At 37.0% G+C, this 26,552-nt stretch overlaps 1 protein-coding gene across 4 annotated transcripts in view; it reads right to left on the bottom strand.

Annotated features, from left to right (window-relative positions):
- The window catches only part of ADGRB3 (adhesion G protein-coupled receptor B3), a 685,437-nt gene that overhangs the window by 366,783 nt on the left and 292,102 nt on the right, over positions 1–26,552 (bottom strand). For all 4 annotated transcript variants that reach the window (XM_054698910.1, XM_054698909.1, XM_054698911.1 and 1 more), the window contains 2 exons: positions 8,241–8,342; positions 7,766–7,872 (listed from right to left, as the gene is read on the bottom strand). In XM_054698910.1, the coding sequence (XP_054554885.1) occupies positions 7,766–7,872; positions 8,241–8,342 (209 nt within the window). The remainder of the gene's footprint in view (positions 1–7,765; positions 7,873–8,240; positions 8,343–26,552) is intronic.

Below are 26,552 nucleotides of genomic sequence, written 5' to 3'. Positions count from 1 at the left end.
GAAGCCTATGTGACGCCGGTTCGATCCCCGGCTGCTCCCCGGCCACCGGAGGAGGGTCCCACATGGCGCACAGACCTCTCCTGCCGCCCGCTGCTCCCCTCAGCAGTGTACTTCGGTCCTTCTGCCTGCTCTGCTCCCCGCTCTGGCTCTGGTGAATTCTCTCACCCTCCCGCACTTCTGACTGTACCCAGTGCATGTATAAACAAAAAACAAACAAACAAATAAATAAATAAATAAAAACATGCCTCTAAAAAAAAAAAAAAAAAACTTCTGGGCTTTTACAGATATAATCAGTAATATGTCGTGAGCTTTTAAAAAAAGGGAAAATAAGTATAACTTTGTATATATTTCATTATATATATCTATTACATATTATATATTTAGTATATATATTATTTTTAAGGAATCTATTATATATATCTATTATATATTATATATATCTATTATAATAGATTCCCTAAAAATTTCCTAAGAAACACTATTACATGTGTTTCTTTTTTATAACACATCTGCAATTTGTTGATTTAGTAAAGTATAGTGACTCATGCAAGGTCAATACTTTCACCACCACAACCAGAAAGAACCATATAATTTAAAAAGTCATACTCTTTAGAGCTATGAAAGAGATAAACTAAATTTTCAGAATGAGATCCTTTCTTAGGTAAATAAACAATTCCAGTGAGTCTTTTTTCTCATGGGGACATTTGCTAAATACAGGGAAATGTGAGGGGCAGGTGTGACCCAGTAGTGAACCGCTAGGGCAAATAGAGAAACTAATATATTTTTACATTTGGGCCAAAAAGTGTATTAGAAATGTGAGGATCCCTTGGGCCTCCCTGGTGGCGCAGCGGTTGAGCGCTGGGATGCGAAGCTGCCTGCAGCCTCTGCAGCGCTGGTTCAATTCCCGAACGACGGGCAAGGGTCCCACATGGTGGGCAGACCTCTCCTGCCGCCCGCTGCTCCCCTGAGCAGTGTACTTCATCACTTTGCCTGTTCTACTCTCCGCTCTGGCTCTGGTGAATTCTCTCACCCTCCCACACCTCTGACTGTACCCAGTGCATGTATAAATGAATAAATAAATTAAAAAAAAAAAAGAAATGTGAGGATCCCAAAAAATCTTGTTAGAATCTTTTTCTCTGAGACATTTGTTGAGTTTTTGTATTGTTTAGAAAGCCTATGAGTTAGGATAGAGATGTTTAAAGTGTAGAGTACCATTTGTTTCTGTCATTATAAGGAGGCATTTGGAAACAAATGTTTAGTGAGGAAAGAGTCCAGCCTAAGCAACCAGCTGGGCTTTTCCTCAAGATATTTGATGCATTAGAAGTTGTTTAAGCAGAAAGTAAGGTGGAGTACTGAGCTGGAATCCTTTGAAGGGCACAGCTGAATCTTCTACAGTTTCTCAGGGCTGGGGGGATGGACACATACTCTCCATTCAAGTTGATAAGGTGCACAGTGGAGAAATGGAAGGAACTATGCAGATATTGTCTTACTAAAACTTCAAATCAGTTTTGACCCATATCAATCCTTAACACCACTGAAGTATCAATGCCTCAGTGTATCTGAATAACCAAGGAAAGTGGAAATGCTTTTGGGTGGACACAAACAATGATTGAAGAATCTACATTGTTTTAGAGCCTCCCCGGTGGTGCAAGGGGTTAAGCACAGTGCTGTGAAGCTGGCCGCAGCCTCTGCAGTTCGGATTTCCAGCCAGGCAGCTACCCACATAGCGCTGCCCACCTCTCCTGACTCACCCGCTGCTCCCTTCTGCAGTGTACTTCAGACTATCTGCCTGTTCTGTTCCCCACTCTGTCTCTGGTGAATCCTTGCACCTCTGGCCTGTACCCCACTTCTTGCATGCATAGATTTTTTTTTGAAAAAGAATCTATACTGCTTTGTATAATGTCTGACATTCAATCAAAAATTACTACATATGACATATGTGACTGAGAAAACAATCAAGCCACTTCCACAGATTATATACATGTTCCATTTTGCTCATAAGGAAGGTTAAGGAACAATGGTTAAAATATTAAAGAAAAGAAAGGAAGAAAAAAGGACAAAATAGACTGTCATCCTTTGAAGAAGAATTCTAAGAGCAAGAATCTTTAAAAAATTAAAAATATATATTCTAGACTAGCAGGTAGACCTGTGGATAAAATCCAGCCCATTCCCTGCTTTGGTACAAAGTTTTACTGGATAACAATTATGTTTACTTGTTGTCTGTAACTGTTCTCTGCTGTAACAGAGTAGTTATGACAGAGTCTATAAAGAAAGTATAAAGATTAAAATGCAAATCTTGAGTCTTGAAATATGCTGTGCGCTTTGACACAGAGTTGCCTGGAATATCAAGATTTAACTAGCATCTTCCTCAGGGAAGGTAGCATTCAACAAATATGATTGTTATCACTTATTGAGCACACAGTAAATTCATCCTTTCATTCAAGGCCGTGAGTTTAAAACTTTGGAATTAATCAGTTGAACTCCGATCTCAAAAGCCACTAATTCTGAAGAAAATGAAAAGAACACTGTTCATTTTGAGGGAAATGTTTTTCAACTTTTCCTTGACATTTGGGTTTTGCAATGATTATCCAAGTTCTGCGAATGAGGACTCTGACAAACTTTTGAAGTTTGGCAATAAAAATAAAAAGGTAAATATATGCCAAGTGTTGTTCTGAGAAGCTAAAACAACAGTGCCCACATTATTTTACAAAAGGTTCATGTAAGTATGTGTTTATGGATGACAAATTAATGGTATCATGAGTTAAAAATAACTCAACTTTATTTGAATGTGTTTCATTGACTGGAAACAATGCAATTTAATTGGCTTTCAGTGACTTCCTAATTGGTATTTTAAGTTAGGGAGTCTATTGTGGTAATCATTTCATAATATGTGTAAATCAAGTCATCATGCTATATGCCATCATGCAAAATTCATAGTGATGATGTCAATTATTATTCAATAAAACTAGAAAAACATAGAATCCCCATATGGTTGTAATGTTCAACTAGAATTCAGAAACTACTAATCTACCATTTTCTTCCTTATTCATCACCACACCACTTGCCATGTTCCAGTCATATTATACTACAAAAATCTTGCAGAATGGGTAACTGTCATTCAGTCTCACTCATCTCCACTTGATGAGTATTTTGAATTTTGAATTTACCTGCTAGTTCCCTTAGTTGACTGGACTATAGTATTGGTTTCTTTGTTTTTTAATTACTTATTAGATTTGCATACTTTTTGGTTCAATAAAATGTTGTTGATGACTGCAAGGTAGAGATTATGGAAAAACACAAAATTATTGTTTCCCCCTCTCTCTTCTCCTCCCTCCCTCCCTGTTCCTCTCTCTCTCTCTTTCCTTACAAGTCATTCACAAAAGTAGAGGAAACAAAGTCCTTAAAACAAGAGTCAAATGCTGATATCTCTTCCCACATATAAACCTTCCAATAATCAGATAAAGTATTTTTCCAACTTCCGTATTTGTTAAAAAAAAAAAAAAGGTTTGAAAAGTAGAAGTAGAGGAGGTAAGGAAAAACAACTTAAAGGGCAACATTATAAGCAACGCTTAATATTTCTATATGGATTGACATTTCTGAATCCCTCATCACTCACTCTCCATAGAAGGATGAGCGACTTAATTGATGAATTTAGGAGAAATCACTGATGTGCTTGATAAGACTTCTTTTGCTTTAGAACAGCCTGCCTACAGAGGGCATACATTGTCAGTTCCAGTCAGTCTGCTACTTCAGAGGCTGTGTGTGTAAGAGACAAAGAAAGGGAGAGAAAGCAGAGAGAGGGAGACGGAGACACAGACACACACTCACAGGAACAGAAAAAGAGACAGAGATAAAGACAGAGAAGGGAGGAGCTAGCAGTGATTGTCCAGGTGTACCAGAAACAAGGGAGGTCTGCTTGTTTAATTTTGGTGGAGGCTGGCCCTCTTGGCACAACTTTTAGCCATTTTTTTCCAAATAGCTTTATAAGTAACAAGAAATAGCAGCCCTAATTTGCCAGACTTCGATGGCTGTTGTTTAAACAGGCTCTGTAACTATTTCTATCTTGCTTGATATCAAATTCAGAAAATTTCCCAGAGTATGAAATGAAACACTAACATATGGGAAATACGACATTTCTAAGTCTCTCAATACATTTAGCACTTAATTCTTCTATTCTCAATTTTTAATTGGGTACATTTGTGCCTTGTCTTTTTTATAAGCAAAATTTGAATCACAGTAGTTTAATTTTATATCTTATAAGGTGTCCAAACAAATGTCATATTATCAGTTTATTTATTCATATATTTTTTGTAATGGCCAAATAATTTCACACAGTAATGTCGATTACTCCACATTTGTAGATATTTTAGAGCTAGAAAAACTGCACATGAGGGATAATATTTCCCGCTTTTATATTATTAAAATCCATGAACATAAAGTTGGTGTATTACCTTCCTTCTGCCAGTATCCTCTTACTGGTAAGAAAAAAGACAGTCATATTTTATACAAGCAACTACGGAATATCTAGCACAGGCTTAATATTGTGTTAGGCAGTGCAGAAATAAAAATTAAAAAATCATGGTTTCTGCTCTCAAAGAATTCAAATTGTTCAATATGACATTAGTGATTGTATATATTAAACTGATTAACAACATCAAGTCTACCTTAATTGGCTTATAGTTATAAAACTTCATGAAACATACTCAACTAATGTTTGTTGATGGTAAAATATCATTTAAAAAGCTTATTACTATATATTTATAAGATGGGCATATGAAATATTGCAATTTTTGTGTGTATGTACACATATTTTAATATATATATGTGAAGAGTTGGAGAACAAAGATGTACCTATTTTAAATAATTCTCTACAGTAGGTGATAATTTAACATTTAATCAGCTTTATGAATATAGAAAGACAAGTAATAAAAATTCTCCAAGGAAAATGGAACAAGTTGTGAAATGATAAACTCTAGTAGAAGAGAAAATGCAGTCTCCAAAGTAATTAAAGAATTTATGGGAGTCAGAACTCTTCTATATCACAAGCACTATCACAATTTGTTACTCAGACAAAGTGTGGGAATTGGCAGGAGTTAGAGCATGTAGGAAGTTGATTGCATTTCCATCTCTAATTGGCTTTACAGAGCATACAAAATGAGGTCAGTGTATTAGGCAAGCAATATAGATCGCTCCTTTATTTCCCTGAGAATGTAAAGGTGAAGAAAATGAGCCCTGGGCAAGATATGTATATGTAGTCATGTATAATTGTGTGTCTATCTCTATACATACATGTAAATACAATTCACGTGCAAAAATATGAATTATATTTTATGTGACGTAAATTTTATTAAAATCTATCCATTTACCTATCTATCCATCCCTCTATGTGTACCTATATTTATCCTCAAGTACAGTTCAAGATAGTAATATGTTAACTTTTAAAATTTTAAATTGATCAAGATAACTTTAACTCAATGCATTTTCTGTCTACAGAGACATTATTGTCATAGTTACAAAGATCTTACATAATTCGAAATCATTTCCAGTATAGCATCTCATCTCTTCCTCTATATACCCACAACATTAAGATGATGGTACCAATTTCGTTTTGTAAATAGCAAGCCAAGACTTGAGTGAAATCATGATTTTTCCAAAGAACATAATCAGAAAATGGTGCCCCCAGCAGCAGAATCTATAGTAGATGATTTCAAATCAGAAGCTCAGGAAATAGTATGACCTCCAGAAAAGAAGTTAGCTTGAGAAAAGTTGTACCTGAGATATAATGTTTACTTTTTGCTCACTTAACTGGATTTCTCTCCTGCAGATCTTCTGTTTCTTTCTATGTAAACAGAGGCAGGAATAATGCACCTTGCAGTTTTTCTGAGGATTAGAGTTAATTTATGAAAAACTCCAGCTAAGTGTCTGGTGCTTTGTAGGAGTGGAATACACTAAGGCTGCTTTTTATCCCACAATATCATACACTTGATTTTTCATTCACTATGATTTATGCAACTCAACAAGGACATATATATGTTGACTGTCAAATTATTGACCAAATGATTACTAAGGGAATCACTTCCATTTTACCATGTTTCTATTTCTTTCTATTGGCAGATTACCTGAGCTCATAGAATGCAAATAAATTTAAATATTACTGCATAAAACACTGAAATTAGGAGGAAAAAAATTCTGTAAAAAAAGTGGTATTATTCATTCTCACCAAATATGTAAGGATTGATTTATGATTTATTTAATTCATGCAATTATTTCGATTCATTACCATGAATAATAATAATGTGAATATTATTAAGTAAACAAACTCCTAATGTCTAAAATGAAGGGAAAATAAAATTCATTTAAAATTATGTTCATCAAAATGTTTTTGTTATACTTAATTCTAAAATATAATGGTCTAAGTACCAATAGCTATTAATAAAAGACCTCTTATAATTCATAATTTTTTATTTTGAAATGAAGCTATATTTTATATTCTTTGTGTATATATTCTTATATGTGTGCACATATATATATATATATATATATATATACATTTTAAAAAATCTGACAACTAAATGCTGTCTGATAGTTTACATACTAAATCCATAATTTAGTCAGTGATTATTTTGGTTCATATTTCTGTTGTTTTTACTTTTACAAAATAAGGTTCAATAATAGCAAATATCAATTACTGATATGCACACATATATAAATATATATAATCATGTATAATAAACATATTAATGTAAATGTGTACATATCAGATTTATATATACAAATAAAAATATATAAACATATACATATATATAGACACACACACATAGAGAGAGAGCAGAGAAGGAAACAGAATTTGGTTTTTAGATTTTCAATGCAATTTTTTAATTTTTCTGATAACTGAATATATTTTCATTCCATTCACTGATAAGGGTTATTACTATACAATCTACTACTCTATCCATAGGCAAGAATGTTCTTTAGGATTTTTTTAAAAATTATGCATATTTGTGAGCAACAGTAGAATAATTAAAAGAAAACATAAGCACGGCAAAAGTTAAAGGCTCTTAACTAAGCATCATTCCTGCCAACATTCATCTTTCTAGTTGGCTCATGCTCATATTTTCTTGTAAACCCCACAATGTTTATTCATGTGTGGAGCTCCTCTTGCTTGTCAGGATGAAATGACAATAGCCTCTGATAATGACAATGACTTGCACTTGTAAAACACCAAGCAAAATTTAACTGTGCTCAAAATATTCATACATCATACTCTGTGAATAATTCAATGATGTGTGGGAAAAGAGGAACTATTTTTGGAAAATTTGGCCTACGTAATCTTTTGCAAGCAATTAATTTTCTCTGGTGCAATAACACTGTCATCCTTTTCATGTCATAATGTTAAAATGCAATGTGAAATTTGATACTTGGTGCTTTGAAATAAATCTTATATACTATTTAACACAGATTTGTGGCAATTGTGATATGTAGTTTAACTTATAAAGCTGAATAACAGATTTTGCTCAGGACTTTCCCCTACTAGACAATAAATTCGTTCATTTAAATGGCAGGATCCGTAAAAACCCAAACCCTAGAAACAAAATAATTTAGCACTGATTTGTAAAAATTAGCTTTCTATCACATCCCTGTTTCCTTCAGGCATTTTTTTCGGAGATTTCGCTCATTTGATCATACAGCAGAAGGTTAAATTCTCACACAGTGATCATTAGCAAAAAATAAACAGAGCAAGTACTAAAGCTGGCTTTGCACCTACTGAATGCTGCAAGTGTCTGTACTCATTTGATATGCATCTTGCAAAGCTTGGCTGTTCCCAGAAGGCCACTCCATGAAGACTGAGAGAGCAGCGTCTGCTAGTGGTGCCTGCGCGTCACAAAGAACAGAGAGAAGCTTTATAACAGGGATGCTAGAAGGCATCACATAACTGGGAAGCAAGCTAAAATACTGGGTTTGTATAAATATTTTTTGTTCTAAAAAACATGCACATGAAATCACTATTTTGATTAGTTTAGAATGCATATTAGTCACACTAAGGGGCCACTGAAAGCACTATTTTCTAGGGCTCTTCCTTGGCTCCATTTATGAAGCATTTTAGTAATGTTTCATTAATAACTTACTGGACAAGATTTATTTATGAATATAGGAGAGTAGTGTGATTTCACAAGCAAACACTGCATGCTACTGTTGGAAGGCCATCATGATGTGGGCTTGGGTAAGTCACCCAACTTTACCTGTAGCATTCAGGGGACACTGATTGAATGCCAAGTCGCCTGCTGGCGTCCTTTTCCACACCATTGACATCAGATAATCCTCTGGGCATATTTCATAAGGTGCTGCAATTTAAAACAGAGGGATTTGAATGTCAGCAGTGTTTATTTTCTTAAATATCAACAATACACAGTCCTCAAATGCATCTAACTGCAGACTTCATTTTCTTTAAAATATATTGTTTACTGAAATGTTAGAGATGTTTTCATAAACAAAAAAAAAAATACCACATCAGGTTTCATTTCATTATTTACAAAAATCTTCACAGAAATGCTTTTCTTTTGTGACTGCTTACTACGTAGACTTTAAAAAATCATTTGGATTTGCCTATAAATGGAACATTACACTCTCACACAGAAATCAAAAATCCAATATCATAATATTTGGGGAAGGTATACATAAAATGCCAATAAACTGAAAGCCATATTAGAATTATTAAGTGTTAAGCATAAACAAACAGAAAGGAGAAACAAATACAACATTTTATTTCCACACAGAAAAGCAGAGATGCCAATCACATTACATCATACAAAAATAAACCAATTTGATCTTTTGACCTGATTATTTTTGAAAGTGTAACTTAATTACTGAAGGAAAAAAGTTAAAGGGGATTTCAAGAATACCAGAAATATTTTAACGGATGTCAAAGAATTTGTGAAAGAACAAGGTCGATCTATATTTGTTAAATCTGACAACTAGCTCCTAGAGAGAACATATTAGTCCCTTTTCTAAACACACCTACTGTTGCACTTTCACACAGCATTGCCATTTATATGTTCATGTGTGTCCTCACTACTTGATCTTGCTGTTTCTCATCTCTGGATCTTACACCTAATGGTATGTCTGGCACACAGAAGGTGCTCAAAATTGAAAGTATAAATAAATGAATGCCTAGTTATATAAATACCTTTAGCAAATAAAGGGTCTAAAAATAATAAGTACCTGATACATACCGAAGTGTGAATTCCTGAGGGAAATGTCTTTCTTTGGGGACAACATACTATTTAATTCAGTACTAATCATAATTCTATGATACTAATTATACTTCAAATTTTTTAACTCATTAGGATACATTATAGTTATTAGTAGGCAAAGAATGCAACTGGAGACTTTACAATCTTGAATATTTTCTTTATGATTATTTAAGATATGGTGAATAGTTTAAACAGTGGACATTTTAGAACGAAAGTGATATTGAAGATCACCTATTCTACATCCTCCCTCTTTACAGATGAAGAAAAGAGGAGGTTTGGCTAGGATGATGTAGCTGATGGAGGTTAGCAGGGCCAAATTCTAGAACCCTGACTATTCGGTAGCCTTCATTTTGACTTCCTCTTTGCCACCTTTAATTGTTTAAGATAATCACCCTCGGGCCTCCCTGGTGGCACAAGGGATTGGGACACAGCCTATGAGGCTATCTGCAGCCACTGCAGCACAAGTTCGATGCCCAGTAGGGGAGATACCCACATGGCGCAGCAGACCTCTCCTGACTCGCCCGCTGCTCGCCTCAGCAGTGTATTTCAGTCGATCTGCCTGTTCTGTTCCCCACTCTGTCTCTGGTGAATCCTCTCACCACCACCCCCCCCCCACGCCTCTGGCCTGTACCCTGTTCTTGTATGCATGAATAAATCTTTACAAAAGAAGATAATCACCCTCATGCTGAGTTAACATATATATTTTAATACAGATTCACCTTAAAATACACAAGCAACCATCTCTAAATTATGGAGTCTGTTTGGTGAATGGCTTAGGAGTTGATCACTTTCATCAGTCCCATTTTTATGAAGTGTCTGCTCTTCATCCCACCTCCTCTAATGGCCAAACCTGATGAATTCATCTCAGTCATGACTCACTGGACTTTCTCTGAAGCGTTTTATACTTTGACTTCTTTCTTCTCCTTGGAAACACCTTTGAGAGTCTTAAAAAATTAGTCTCTTTCAGGTACCTACCAGGCACTTGGGCCATCCTTTCCAATCATCCATGTCTTGCTTTTTTCTTGATATTAAATCCTTCCCTTAATTTCGAACATGTTAATAGTAATAATATTGAACCATTATAATTCTTACACAGATGAACTCATTGACTCTTCCCCAACAACCTTAGGTAAAGATTATTTGCCCCATTTACCAGATGAGAAAATAAGACAGATGATTTTTTTTGTTCAGATTTAAAACTCTCCTTTAATTATGTATGGGATCCAGAGGAGAAATTAAAATTCAGCAATAAAGAAGTGGGTAGGAAGTAGTCATCTAGCCAGGTACCTGACACCCTCATTTTGTGAGCCAAGCCATGCCCTCTCAGCCCCTCCAAACTGTCCAGGTAGCAGAAGGACTGGGGTGAGCACTGACAAGTTCCCATTCTGGGATCCAAGAGCTGGATTTGCCACTGATTCTGCCCTTGAATTGGCGGTAATCAATGGGGGTGGAGTCACTTCAATTAAAAAAAAAATGAAAAAGTAAAACCCATAACCAAAATAGGTACATTTCAAGTGAGAGTTGGGGCAGCCTCTGTGCAAGACCACCAACTCCTGCATCAAGAAATAGAAACATTTTTGATTAATGTTTGCTCCCCCACCTCAGGTATAGTCCCCATAGAATTTCCTTCACCTGTAAAAAATATATAAAATTTTTAAAAAGTACATATGCTTGATTTAAACTTAAAATATTAAATTGTGAGTCTAATGAGTACTAGTATTCAACAATATTATAATAGTGAATTCCTCTAAAAAAAAAAAAATAGAAACAGCAGAGACATCAATGGAAGGACACAGTCCCTACCACCTACTCCCGCTGATGCGGGTCCACAAATTGAAAGTCACTGTGCCTGCTGTGTCTGTACCCTTCTCATGACAAGCAGCCACTCCCAGTCCTGCTGCCTCATTCAGCCTCCCCCAGACAGCCATGGAGGCCCAGGGAGTTGTCTCTAAGGAGGAAGAACTAGAATCAGGAACACAAGAAGTGCCCACCGATGGGTCCATGGTGAGGAAAGTAGCTGCTCTGGAGTAGAAGGTACCAGATTAATGCAGTGATGGGGAAGCAAAAAGTGGGCAAATGTTGGAGCCACAAGAAGAGTGCAACCAGTTTGTCTGCTGACCCCACGTCTTTACTTGCTATGCGGTAGTTAAGCTTCAATGTGCAACCTCTGCCTTCAGCTACTGTACCAACACGTTTGGCTCAGCTGTCTTCTGTGGGCTTTAGAAAGGCATATTCAATGACTCAGTAGCATTTTTTACTCACTATTCCAAAGAAATCTCAAAATCAATCTACCTATATTTATATTCCCAAGAGAATACAATGCTTGTACTCTCTCCTGGTATTTCCTAACTTTATTAATGATATTCTTATCTTGTACCCATAGCTGAAACTATCATGTCATCTTTCTCTTAATCTTCCATAATTCTTCCTTGACTATTTACCAAGTTGTTTATTCTGTCTGGTTTGGATTAGTGGAACAACTTCATGGATCATTCATGCATTTACCTAATATGTCTTAGGCCCCGTTGTAGGGAGGACCAATGGCACATGAGGAAGTATTCTCTGCTTTGTGGAGTTCAGCCAAAGAGAGGAGGCAGAAGAAAAATAAACCCATTATTACTTAATTACAATTACGGTAAGCATTGCAAGCAGCGATGTTTCGATCTAAAACCTGATGAACCAAAGAAGTCTTCCTGGAGGAAGTGATCAGTACTTAATTGAGACCGGCTATGTGAGGTGCAGTATGTGCAAGGGACTGGAAGCAATGAGAAGCTTGGAACATCAAAGTCAGTAGAACTAGAAGGTAAATAACAAGACAGAGTATAGAATGGGCTGGAGGAACAGGCTGATTAGCACCTGCAGGGCCTCCTAGGCAGGGACTGAAGGGTTCTAAATATCCACGATTCTGTGGATAAAAGATGGGGGAGCACTAGGTAAGACCATTGAGGAGGCTAATACAATGTTTTAGGCAGGACCACTGAGGAGGCTAATACAATGTTTTAGCCTGAAATGGCAGGGGTATAGGCAGGATTGTTGGATTGAATATGAAGAAAAGTAGATAAAAGCAACATAAATTTGGGAGGTAGACTAATGTGGAGTATGAGGGACATATGGTGAAAGAATAGTGCCTACTTTCTCAGCTGAAGAACTGGGTATAAATGTGGAACATACCAGCTTTATCTGTTAATTCAATTTTCATGCCACTTCAACAGAGTCATCTCTAAAATGAAGTTTAATCCCATAACCTACTTCTTACAATATTTTCATGGCTCTCCATACTGACAGGACAAAGAAAACTATGCCCTGTGTGATTAAAAAAATAAAAGTCCCTTCTAGCAAGCCCTAACCTAGCATTCCAATTAAGACTCCTATTTATCCTCTTATGCATCAGTCATAGAGTTAATTGCTCTCCTCCAAACATTCCATGCCAATTCACACTTCCCTGACTTTGCAAAAGTTTTATTCTCTACTTAAAATAGTGTCTCCCCTCCTTTTCTGGTAAAATTCCTATTTATCTTTAAAACACATCTTAAATGAAGTATTCTCTGAGAAGCCTTCCTTCCTACTTTAGTCATTTAATATACAAGTACTATAGTTCTTACAATGGACTGAAGATATTTGTTTATGTGGGTGAACCACCACACTATCCAAACTTTGCCTTTAGTAAACTAATTTATTTCTTTTTAATCTGCTATAATGAATGTTCATAGTGTCTAGCACATAGTAGGTGTTCAAAACCCATTTGTTAAGTAAATATCTAGTATGATGTTTTCTCAATAAAAGATTGGTACTATCCTACGGCATTTTCTGCAATAAAGGAAATAATCTATTTTCACTGTTCAATGTGGTAAGAGCTGTCAAAGATGTCTTTCGAGAACTTTAAATGTGGCTAGTGGGACTAAGGACTGAATTTTAAATTGCATTTAATTAATGTAAATTTAAATTTTACTAGTAACCATATTGGACTGCACATTAATGTATGTTATTATTTTTCTGTAAATATCAACCAAAAGTGCTACAGAATATGAAAAAAGGAAATATATAAGAAATGTTAAAACTCAAAGCTGATTACACAATTGAATTCTACATAAATTCTATATAAAACTTGTCTATGTTAACTAAAGATGTAGCAATGATTAATCTAATATTGCTATCACACTTGGTTATTCTTTTTGCTTCTTCTATACATTCAACTTCTGTTCAATATCTTCTTCATTAAATCTATTTGTAATCTTTCACTTTCATTTCACTTGTACATTTTTATGGTTTTCAATGTTTTGAAATTCAAAGTTTCTTCTGCTCCACTGATGAAATTTGAAATAAATTTCCTAAAACTAGCTTAAGTTTTCATATTTTTTTTCTAATTCAGTTTTGACATAAACCACTGAAGATGAAATTTGACCCTGACTTCTTCACTTCCCTGGAAAGGTTTGCAAGAGCTTTCATACACATACACACCTTGCTATTCAAAAGGTGCTCCCTGCCCCGCACCCCTGCCCCACCACCAACTGTGTTGCCAGAATATCTGGTAATTTCAAGCATTAACCACTAGATGGCACAAGTGGGCCAACAGGGTGAAATGTTTCCTGGCTGGCAGCTGAAACTGACGAGGTTCAAAATCCAGGTTAGCAGAACTTAACTGTGTGCTGGGAAATATTGCTCAGTGCCTGCTTTTCATAAAGGTATAGTACTTGAGAAAAAAATAAAATGTCTTTTTTTTCCTTCTAAGTACAAAGTTTAATGACTGAACTAGCTTCTCTTCAAAAACCTCTTTCCTTTGCAAAACAGGAGTGGCAGCTCTCCCACCTGTGACTATGCAGGTGCCTCTTTTCCTTTCTCCTTTTCCTAATAAACCTGTCCTCTTAAAATGTAAATAAATAAATCAGCCTCAGTTACAAGGTCTTTCAAGCTGACCTCTTACCTCAGCTCCACTGTTTTGCCACCATTCCAGGCCAGGTAGGTTCACCGACGGTTCTAGTGATTTGAAGGAGACTTTTGGAGCCTTTGGTATCATTTTCACAGGTTTCAATGGTAAGCAGGGGAAATAAGCCAGCAGAGACAGCAACGTGAGCCCCCTGTGAACCTTTGAGCTTTCTTTTCTCTGGGCTCTCTCACAGCCTCTTCCACTCCTCTCCATTCCACCATTGTTGTTGCTGAGTAACGCTGCCCTTATATCCCCGAACTCTAGGGGCAGGTGTGCACACTTGCACATGCGCACACAGCCACGCTCAGGTGTCCCTAATCAGGCACACGTGCCCCACACCCACGCATTAATTGCTACATGAACAAGGTCAAGGCTGCAGGTGAGAGCCACGGAGGCCAATGGCGTAAAAGCCTGCCAACTTCAATTACTCTACACCCACCCTCTCCAAGCTCACTGGCCCCTCCTCAGCTACAATGACACCCTTTGTGCTTCTCCAGGCAGGCTGGCACCTCAGAGCTTGTGGACTCCTTCCTCGTCCCCAGGCTAACCCTCCTTCATATCCCCATTGTCCGCCATGTCTTTGCTACCTTCACTCTTTACACAGCCTCACCTCCCAGGAATGTCCTGACTACCACTCCAACACTACCACACCATCTTTGGGTTTTGTTCTCCAAGCAATTTATAAATCTGTAACTTCTATATATTTTTCTAGTTTACTTTTATTAATCATAGGGTAGTTTTGCTTACTCCTGCTAGAATGTGAGCATCATGAAGATAGTGTTTTTACTGTTAAGTTTCACTCCTAGGGCACATGACACATAGACATCTATTCATGATTGAAGTGGTACCTATAGACATGCACATACACTTTTAACTAAAATTTACCAATTGCAAAAGATCTACATTCGGATTATGGTCATTATGAGGATGATTCTGCGAAGTACTGAGGGCAGTGTGTGAGTGTGTGTGTCATGTCTGTGCCTGTATGTGGTAAACAGGTATACAATAAATGCAATAGATAGTAGATAGTAATGTTTTCTTAGGAGCTACAAGAGTTTGCCTAAAATTTAGTCACTATTTTAGTTACTATAGTTTGCCAAAATAATTTGCAGGATACCAGGCATTGACAAAAGTTGGCTTTTTATACCTATGTCTGACTTAGTAAGAGCCCATGGGACACTGTTCAGAACCCCTAGATGCAATCTCAATGCACCCTAACACTGATTAAGCAGAAACTGATTAAATAGTTTAATTTTTTTCCAAATACAGTGCTCAATTATTTACTCCCATTTACCTAGTGACTATGAGTATGATCTACCTTCACCAACTCCCGTCCCCCCCAAAGTCAGTAATTTTTGTAAATCTTGGAGAGGTTACAAACTTTTTTTCCCTTGTAAATCCATGATGCATCTGATTCACTGTTTTGTTTTGTTTTTTTAATATTTATTTATTTATTTATACAAGCACTGGGTACAGTCAGAAGCATGGGAGGGTGAGAGAATTCACCAGAGTCAGAGCAGAGAGCAGAAAAGGCAGACTGACAAAATACACTGCTGAGGGGAGCAGCGGGTGGCAGGAGAGGTGGGACCCTCGACCGGAGGCTGGGGATCGAACTGGTACTGCAGAGGCTGCGGACAGCTTTGCAACCCAGCGCTCAACCGCTGCGCCACCGGTGAGGCCCCTGATTCACTTCTGATTATATATCTTTCACTTTTACTTGTATTTTTTTTAGGATTTGGTTTAGAGACAAAAACGTAGTACACATGATTTAAAAAAAAAAAAAGAAAATGGCAGGGGAATCAAAAATTGAAAGTTGCAAACTGATGAAAGCTTAGAGTAGATGGAAGCTTCACAAGGTCAGAAACCACAAGTGGAATAGAAATGACTCATGCATCCTTACAAAACAGTTTCAAAGATAGTGTTGATGAGGGCAGGTCACTGTGGGTTCGCATCCCTGCACCTGTGCTTGCAAAAAACCACTCAAGCTCAGGGTGCAACCACAATGGGGTTTATTAGCAAACAGGAGACTGGGAAAAGGAAAGAGTTTCTAAGGCCACAAGTGGCCGCTGTCTCACCCAGGCAGTGTCCACAGTGTCCTGTGGCCCTAAACAAAGGCTGCTGGTTCAAGATGGTGCCTTCCCTTCCAGAGAGCCAGTGCTGGCAAGCGGTGCTCCAGGATTCAACTCACTGTAGTTGCTGAGGTGCTCAAAGGTGGCACCATAAGGTGGCACCACAGCAGCCAGCAACACCAATTTGTAGGCCAGGCTGGCCAATGCCAGACACTGACTGACACTGTCAGAGGCGACAACACCAGGAGGTGGTGTTGGAGGAACAGAAGCGGTAGGAGCTCTCAGAGGTGATGGGACATAGGTCAGCAGCACTGACAGTGCCAGAATATAGAAACTAGTGTTGTGGCCCTTTGTGAGCTAATAGCCTTTTAGAGACACCTGGCCCAGGCCAGTGGGCACAGGCTAATGGTGCCCTTCAGCAGGTGAGGACCCATGGTCCACGGCCCAGGCAGGAACAGCAATGAGGCTGCAGTTTGAAGCTGAGATCACATACTGATTAGAGTTCCACGGGGTTCTTCCCAGGAGGTCTGGACAAGTCTTCCCTAGGAGAGTGGCCACAAAGCTTTTTCCAGGAGAAGGTCCCAATGAGTCAGAATCCGAAGGACTGAATGAATCCTAGCCTTCTGGAACCTCAGCTTACATCCCCGCCTTTTAAGCCTGATTGGCCCATTTACCATCCTGTTTCTTGCTGGTGAAGCACCAATCAGCTGGTCCATTTTCAATTCCAGTGCCATACTGAAAGGGAAACCCAGCCTGTGCATCCAGCTCGGGCCTTTGGTGAGGCCTGTGCAGGCTCTTTGGCTGTGCACTCAGGGAAGTCACAATCAGAGCAGACACTTGTCCCTGAGCCAGGCTGATGTCACTGGAGCTGGGCCTGGCTGCAGACTGGGTGTACTGCCGGCCCTTGCACCCATTCATGTCCCATATATCTACTCAGTACCCACGTTATCCCAGTAGGGGCAAGCGGGTGAATGCCTAATTCACTTACACTGGCTAAGGAAGAACAGCAAGGACAGGCACTACAGGTGGGGATAGGGAGAATTGTCAGTCTTTACAATGAGGATCACCAGTCCTTATGGATTAAAACAACCAGACCTTAGAAGATTCCATACTAGATAAAACTCTGCAAAGGAATGAATCCCCATAAAGAACATGGTATAAAGATACCTCTCCTGCCTCTCCTGCTGCTCCCCTCAGCAGTGTCTTTCGGTCAGTCTGCCTGTTCTGTTCCCTCTCTGTCTCTAGTGAGTCCTCTCACTCTCCCACACATCTGGCCTGTTCCCCGGTTCTTGTATGCCTGAATAAATAAATCTTAAAAAAAAAAAAAAGCAAGGGAACTTTATCAAAATGTTCTCAATGCTATACCTGCAGTCTGGGTAACAGATTGAAGGGAAGTGAGGCTTGAAGGCAGGAAGGCCTGTGTCCACCTAAGTGGTTTAACTGGGTGTGGAATCTCAGGAAGCACCCATGGAAAGTGGGTGGATTCAAACTCTAGTTAGGAGGTAGAATGGGCTAAACTCCATGTCTGGATGTAAGTGGTGAGGAAGAAAGAAAAGGAAAAGATGGAACTCAGGCTCCTCGGAGGAATGTCTGGTGCTTTATACCCTCAGCTACAATACACAGAGAAGAGATGGCTTGGAAGAGAATTAACTGAAAATAATATTTGAGTGTGACTTATCTGAGCACATCTTGGTATTATCATGAAGTTGGTTGGTGTGTAGAATTAAAACTCAGGAGAGAAATATAAGCTAGAGATAGAGATTTGTGGGTTTTTTAATCTGTTTAATGCTACCTATGCGTATTTTGTAAATTAGAAAATGCATATTTAGCTCAGGCCACTCTCCATGCTCAAAATAAAAACATATTATTGTACAGCAATATGAAGGACTTTTTTCTTGTGCCTTAGCAGAACAGAACAGCAATTCTGTTCATCAGCTGAGAGATCTCACTGTTTGCTATCACTAGTGTGAAGATATAAAAACCCATTTGTAAGATCCAACTGTACTTGAAGTCACAAGTATGTAGTTAGCATGCTCCCTTAAAACAAGGTCGCAATTACCTAGTGATTAGCTGTTAATCTGTCTATTCAAACTGATTTTCTGTCTCTTAAAAATAGCAAAAATTACACAGGGCTTAAATCAATTTGATGTGGAAAATTAGTTTTCACCCCTTATGCTAGAATTTCAGCATTAAAGAGAAATTGATTCTAAACTCTAGAGCTGGCATGTGGAAAAAAAAAAAAAGAACAAGAAAAAACATGCACTATCTATGACCCCACATTTCAGATTCACTTGCTGCAATTCATTAATTCTTATGTTTCAGGAATTCCCTTTGCTAGGGGATGCAGAGATAAATGAGATAGACCCAGTCCAGGCTCACACAGCTTACAGCTCTAATTTCAGGGGTGGAACCTTCTCCTGTGAGGAATTTATGCTGCTTCAAGGTCTGAGGGAAAAAGAAGACTATTTATCAAATGGGCATTCCTTGTAGAGAAAATGGTTTTTATCAGCCTCCAGCTAATATAACATACAATTATATTAACAATATTCACATATCACTGAATCAGGCACTCTTCTAAGTGCAGTGGATATTTTAATGCGACTGACTCTCATAATAATCTTCTGAAGTGGTGGCAATTATTGACTTCACTTTAAACCCAAGAAAACCAAGGTAGAGGATTCGTTCCACTAGGAGGTGAGGGACCTGAGTCCATCAAACTCTCAGTGCCTTCTCAGAGATTGCCACAGTCTCTAAACACTCATTGCACAGGTAAACTGGTAGTGAGCAATTTTGCAAAAATTTATTTTTAAATTTGAAGGTCAGCAAACTACAAACTTAAATTCATTAGCAAACAATGTGCATTGCATACTTCAAGGCCTTGTTCTAGCCCAGTGTTTCACACATACCTACAAACCCAAGAAAATTCAGAACTATTATTAATTTTTTAATTTTATATTTCAACTTGGTAAATAAGGAAACTCTAGTTCCAACCGGTTAGAAGGTTAATAAGAAAAAAGATAATTTTAGTGGTAAGGGAAAACTCTAAGCAACTTTTAATGAGACAGTTTTAGATTGTGATAAACCAAGGTTTTTGCTGAAAAAATTGTTTCTACATTCCTTTTTGAAGTATGTTCAAGAACTATTGAGGATAACAGTGATTCTTAGTCTTCTCCAGGACATGGTACACGTAGAAAATGACATTTGGGAGCACACTGGGGTAGTGGGCAAGGCCACGGGTTATTAAGTCTGGCCACAACCTTCTGTATTGCCAGCTGCCCTAAGGATTTAGAAGTCACTATTTGGGCATACCTGGGACCAACCCTGCCCTGAATGATGGTTATAGGACAGTTTTGAGAAGTTTTATTCTAAATAAATAAGATTTAAGGAAATTGTGCAACTTGCTATAGAACCTTCTTACTTCTAACATCTCAATTACTGCTAAAGGAAAGAATTATGCTACAAGTTCTAATCACAAAAGAAACAGTATATGAGCTAAAAATGTTCAATCAAATTTTATTAACTAACAATATTTTGAAAGAGTAAAGAAAATTATAGCAAGGTATTACTATCATATCTATTTAAAAACTTTGATTCACATGCTGTTGTACAAACGTTTTCACTAGGTAGTAATAGTGTTCATTGTATGAAATAAAAATATTCAAAAGCACATATACCTAGTGACCTGCTAACTTCAACTAGGGATCTGAAAGGCTGAAAATAGACAGTTCTTCTGTTGTGAATAGGAATTCTAGCAAGAGATGTATGTATGTATGTATGTATGCATGCATGCATGCATGCACAATATATACAAGGAAACCACAATAGTTCATCGTGATTCAAAATATAAGGCACACTCATGGCATTGTGGAATGAAGACAAATGATTAAAGAAGGAGACAGTTTTTAATGGATTAGGCTAGCAAGATACTCCCATTTCAGCAGGTGGAATTAGACGGGGGCAGGGAACTGGAAGTTCAGGTAGACAATGGTACATGCCAGAAAATAAGAAGAGAATAATGTGCTTCCATATCCAGGAACCAGAGACTGGATCTGTTTAAGTGTTTCATATAGGTATAAATGAGTAGAGGGTGATAACCTTGGGAAAGTTAATGAACTGATCAGTGGGGATATTATACAGAATCCCAGGAATCTCAGTATGAAAGTAACAAAAAGCCACAAGAGTTTTGTTTTTTGGGTTTTTTTTTGAGCAAATGAGTCACATGACCAAGGGAGAATTATCATATACATGAGTGTGAATGGGATTAGAGAATTAGAGAAGGCAGTTGCTCTACTAATATGGATAACAAAGAGAACCAAAGCTTCTATTTAAAATCTTAAGGAGCTTGTTGATTTTGATTTTGTTTTCTTTACTATAATCAATCTTTTTCCTGGTCCCTTATTTAGGTTTTCTAAATTCCTGCTATGAGTGAGACCATCCGGTATTTTTCTTTTTCTTTCTGGCTTATTTCACTGAGCATGATCCCTTCCAGCTCCATCTATGTTGCTGCAAATTGCATGAGTTTATCTTTTTTGATTGCACACACTATGGGGCAGGGAGGAGGGATTATGGTAAAAATAAGGGGGTGAGAATTGTATGGAGAATATAACCAAAATGAAAATGCATACATTGTGCAAAATGAAAAAAATGATGTAAGAATTACATAAAATAAAATAAAAATTCAAAAAATAAATTTAAAAAATCTTAAGTAGCTACCATGCATATTATTTCATTCTTGAAGCAATCCCCCGAGGTGCATGTCATTTTCCCCATTTCATACATGAGGGCACAGAGTTCCAGAGCCAAGCACTGTTTGACTCCACATCTCGGTTTCTTTGTGCCACTTCCCTATATACAAGTGGAAGTGGCTGGGAAAGAAAAAGCAGGGCTATGGAGGAAACATTTGATGGAGGTAGAATCCATTGCTAGGAAAGAGAGATTAACAAGAATGAGAAATTACTTCAGATGACAGTAGGATTTAGTGGTCAGAGAAAAACTCCCCTTGTCACAAATAGTCTGAGTGGATATTCCAATTTCAGAAGTCTCTGTAGTACTGGCCAGTGTTTAGGCATAAAGATGAATATTTGTGGGTGTTCCTCACAGATGAGACAGTAGGAGAGGGATATAGTAAGCAAAGAGTGCCAGGGCCAGAATTTAGGTTTATTCTTATGTCAGGATATACAAAGAAGGGTAATAAGTGGGGATGAGAAACATAAAGGGCTAACATTCTGGTTCAGTTTTTGGGTAAACACTGAACCCCAAAAAGCAGTTTTACTAATTGCATTAAATTCAATTTTGTTTTTAAATTATTAAGTATCTTCTAAAACAGTTTATTTTTACCATAAGAACAATTCTACCATTTTTTTTTTTTAGAACCAGAATGACAAATATTATATGTGGAATTTAAAACCATAGAAAGCAGACAAAATGGAGTTCATAGATACAAAGAACAGATTGGTGGTTGCCAGAGTCAGGGGTGAAGCAGAGGGAGAGGCAGAAAAATGAGGAGAGAAAGTTCAACAGTACATACTTCCAGTTACAAAGTAAATAAGTCATAGAGATGTCATGTACTATTGTCAAAAACTCTGTATTGCAGATTTGAAAATTGCCAAGAAAGTAAATGTTAAAAGTTCCATCACAAGAAAAAAAAAATGTAACTATGTATGGTGATGAATGTTAACTGAACTTATTATAGTGATCACTTGGCAATCTATACAAAATAAATTAAAAATAGTAAAATGCACTGCTGAAATTTGATTACAATTTGAGAATGATCAGCATGTTGCCAAATATTTCTGAATTGGACAGAGTGGGGTAATATAAGATTGCAACAAATTGCTTTTTAAGTTTCTGCTATGCAGAAACTATGAGAGTTTTTTGAATGTCTCATCTGATGAGCAATCTGATCAGACAAATTACAATAATAATTTTCTCCACAGCAACAGTTTTAAATAGCAGACATACTGTACTTATCTGGTAAACACATTTATTATTTTAGGCCTCTGTGTTTCTTCCTCAATTCTGCCTATAAAATTTAGCTTATTTGTTGTGAACTACAGATTGGAGTAGGTAATGAAACTCATGCTTTTGGGGAATATCTGAAGTTTTCTTAGATATTTACTAAACAACAAGTAATCTCTCTCACCTATGGGGATTTTTCATCATTGGTGTCTTCAAGTTCTAATTTATTTCCTTGCTTTTTTAGAAGGTAGCTGAGGTGACTTGGCAAGAACAAAAAGAACTTTCAAGTTGAAAGAAGTCAATACCTAGTGCCACCTACTGTTAACACTGATCTCAGTGGTTGGTTTTAGGTGAACACCTGGTGTGAACACTGTGGTGTGACATTATTCCTTGTGCCCAAAAACATTTCATGAAAACATTTGCCTTAACCTTTTGAAGAACAGAACAGGTAATAAGATAATTCCCTATAGGGTGGACATATAACATCTGATTGCAGAAAATAATGGACATTCTAATGGAAAAGAAGTTTTTCAAAAGTATTACCAGTGATTAACCTACATGGTTTTAGAATGAGACAGGTAAAGCAAGTGTCAAATTGGATGTAAACACTTCAATATAGTAGTATACTTATTTTCTCTTTAGAAAGGAAATGTGAATTTTACACTGATAACTCAAGTTTCCATTATAAATTGCATTTAGTCTTAGAATGGAGTGGTCCACAACAATTTAGAAGTTTAACATTAAATTAGTTAAACTTAATTTTTGAAAAAAGATAAAATATTTGTATTCATAGTAATTAATTACCATTCTCCACCTGGGACCTGAGGAGGAAACAAATCAATATGAAATGTGAGCTAAGAACACCTCCTCCTTCCTGGCACCCCCCAGCCAGAATGCTATAAAGCTGTGTGTGTGTTCAGTATCCAATAGCCTGGGTGGATTAGAAGAAGCGAAACCCTAACAGTTTGATAGCCACAGAAAGGGGAGGTTCCAGGTTCCCTGACCCACCCAAAGAAGAGTGGAGCTGAGTGGAAGGAGAAGCTACAACATAATGAGGGAAGACTAAGGGAAGACTTGGAGGAGGCACATGGAGCAGAGAGACATGAAAAAGCAGCCCTTACTTCTCAGCCTTGGACTTACACCAGGGACTTCAGGGACATGGAAGGAAACACTTGAAAGAGATAGAGATGTGGGTGAGAGACCCGTGGGCAGGTTAACAATGGCAGCCTTTACCTTAACATGGGTTTTCATTTTGCTCTTATCCTTCCAGAGTTGTCTGGCCCCTCTGTCCCTCTCCTATGGGTCCCCACCAGTAGATACCTTAGAATTAGGAAAAGTTTTTGGGTCTCAGCAGTCCTGGTTTGGGCCAAACCAGTTTTGCTGGGCATCTCCCAGTGAGGGGATGGATAACTTTTGGTGTGTAATTGGAAACAACTGTATATTTATTCTTTCTCTTCTCTCTATTGCACACTAATTGTATTAAAGTGCTTTTCTTTTGAAGGTCTTATACACTAGAGTTTATTTTGTCTTTATATGGCTGATGAAAAAGAACACAAAGAGCAGGTGGGTTTGGGGGGTCCCAAGGGTGCCCCTCACTCTGCCTGAAACAAAATGTAGTCCTTCTCAGGAGGAATTGCTGGGGATGGAGTTTCTATGGAGATCAGTGTCCTGGCAGTGCATAGCTTTCTATCAAGCACATTCAGTGATGTCCAAATTGCTTCTCCTGCTCTCCATGGAACAGGAAAAAAGGGGACTGAAGAAATGTGAATTGTGTGATGTCTAAATTTTCTGCGTCCCTAACAACTAGTTGTAGCTCTATTTTTCTTTAATTTTTTTTATTTAAAAATCACTTGGCTAGGAAAATCTGAAATGGATTGTCTAAATTTTCATTATTAACTGATCCAGGAACAATCGCTCGTGATTTATGAAGAAGTGTGAATAGAATAAAATTTGGCTATCCTATTGAGGTAATAGCTCAACCTTCACCAATGTAGGATGATAGTTACCTAGCTATTTATTTTCACAGTTGGCTCAGAGGATAATCTTTAACACCATCTATAACACCTGGAGGCTAGTTATAAAATGCAAATTCTCAGGCCTGTAATAGACCTACTGAGTCAGAATTCCTGGGGAGTTGGCACATGAACCTGTGTTTTAATAAGCTTTCTAGGTGATGATGACATCTGCTCAGAAGCACAGCTCTGGAAGATGAGAGGTACTCAAAGAATATAAGAATGAAAGGTAAGCCAGCTTCATGACTCTTTCTTCCTACTAATGCTAAATTAAAAAAAAAAAAAAATTACTCAGAAACCAAATAAAACTCTCTTCTGGTCTCCAGGAAAGACAGAGTCCTGTTCTTTAGAGAGAAAGAACAGTCATACCCCAAGGCATTTCACAAACAATACAGAACAACAAATTATAATACAAATGGATGATAATGCCCAAGCCAAGTTTGGGATTATAAACATTGCTGCCAATCTCCTTTAGTAATAATACTTATAGAATGATATATCACCGTATTGCTACATCTCTGGTCTATTATAGTACATGTGTGTACAGTACATGTGTAATAGGGTTCCCTCACACTCAGTTTTTCTCACCGGGTTCAACCTGCAGGCTTCATTTGCCATTTTCTGATAAAAGCAGTTCTTACTCCAAGAAGAACATTTTGTGTGTAAATTAAGTGTAACATCTACCTTTGAATGGTAGGTTACAATGTATTAGCTTAACTAAAAAGTAATGGATCCTTGGAACGGAGCTATGGAAGTAGCAATGCATTCCCCTGAAAATAGAGCAAGGAGGTACCCCAGGAAACTGGAAATTAATTTAGGCCAAAGCACCACCTTTAACATTTGCTTTCTGAATGATATTAATCAGAGAAATACTGCCAAACAAAATAAACCACAATAATATATTTTCACATTGTGGTAATAGAAAATCAGAGGAACAATTACCTTTCTAGGATTTAGCCCTCAATGCCTGGGGCAGAACAATAAAATCATTATTTCATGGGTTTGACCAGTTTAAAAATTGGGCATTCAATTATCTCCCCTGCAGCCACTTACTCCTCAACTAGCAGTATGTTTTTAAAAATAACATTTTTTTTCATCCCTGTAATTTTCTTTTATTATAAAGATAAGAACAATATCTCATTTTAGGCCATTGATGTTCTGCTTAATACTTTTATCTATTTATCAGTCAAGAAATGCCCTAATCTTGATGTGAAAATATATTTTATTTTCCCTTTTTAGTAAACATCATAACAACTTTTGATTAAATCCAGATGATTAATCATTATTTTCATTAATTATCTAGACAAAGATGTTGTATTATATTTCTCCTTCCTGACAACAGAGGGTCTCTCTTGGCAAACTTGATTAATTTGTTTTGCTTCCAAATTAAGTGAAGTATAAAAATAAATACTAGTGATTTCCAGCAACCTGAAGAAAGATTATGAATGAATAGTACTAAAAATATGCACATTGTTTAAAAGAAATATATTTTAAGACTTTGTTTTAATAAAGGAGAAAAATACCTTAGTAGCTCAATATTATTTAAAAAATTTCTCAATTTTACATGTCATTATATAAATTGGGGGCAATATAATGCCTGCAGTTAGCAATGCAAAGGTCCTAATCATGAAAGCAGTATATACTGGCCACAGAGAGCCAGCTGAGTAGTGCTGGAATGCAAATATAGAAATCAAATTCACTATAGACAACTAAGTGATTTGTAAATCTTCCTCTGATGATAAAATAATTTGGGGAAGGCTAAATATAAAAGAAATCCATTTTATGAATGTTTTGATAAAAACATTCTATAATCAGTAAAGGCAGCAGCAGATTTGAAATTACTAGTTATACAATTTTTGATGGACAATGCAATTTGCATGAAGGTTCCAGATTAGGATATAATCAGAAGCTTGGTACATGTATTTATTTTTGTCTGTATAAGCACTAATTTGTAAATTATTTAGCTGATTTGAGAACTCATTTTAACTCAAAACTGTTATTTATAAATTTGGAAATGATTTACGTTTCTTTCTAAATTAAATTATGGAAAACAGTAAAATGAAAATGTAAGGATTAATACAGAAACATAGAGCATAATATAAAGTTTTATGTAATTTTTCCACCTGCTTTAAGTCATGAAAACTAGCAAACAAACCTGGCAAATTAGGTATAATATCTTCCCTGTAAATAGATATGTAAAATGTTTTCCAAACAGCAGGTGGCAATCTTGGTAAATCTGATCACAACCATACCAGCTTACCTCTATGTGTGCAGAAGAAAGGCAGTTTTAAAAGACCAGTTAAGAACCCTAGTTATGTTCAGATGGGTTTAGATAACT

The sequence above is a fragment of the Talpa occidentalis genome, unplaced genomic scaffold (assembly GCF_014898055.3).
Source record: "Talpa occidentalis isolate TD23 unplaced genomic scaffold, MPIMG_talOcc4v2.1 talOcc4.2, whole genome shotgun sequence".
Taxonomy (NCBI): Eukaryota; Metazoa; Chordata; class Mammalia; order Eulipotyphla; family Talpidae; genus Talpa; species Talpa occidentalis.
The sequence above is the reverse complement of the archived record's forward strand: the minus strand, read 5'-3'. Positions and strand labels throughout refer to the sequence as shown.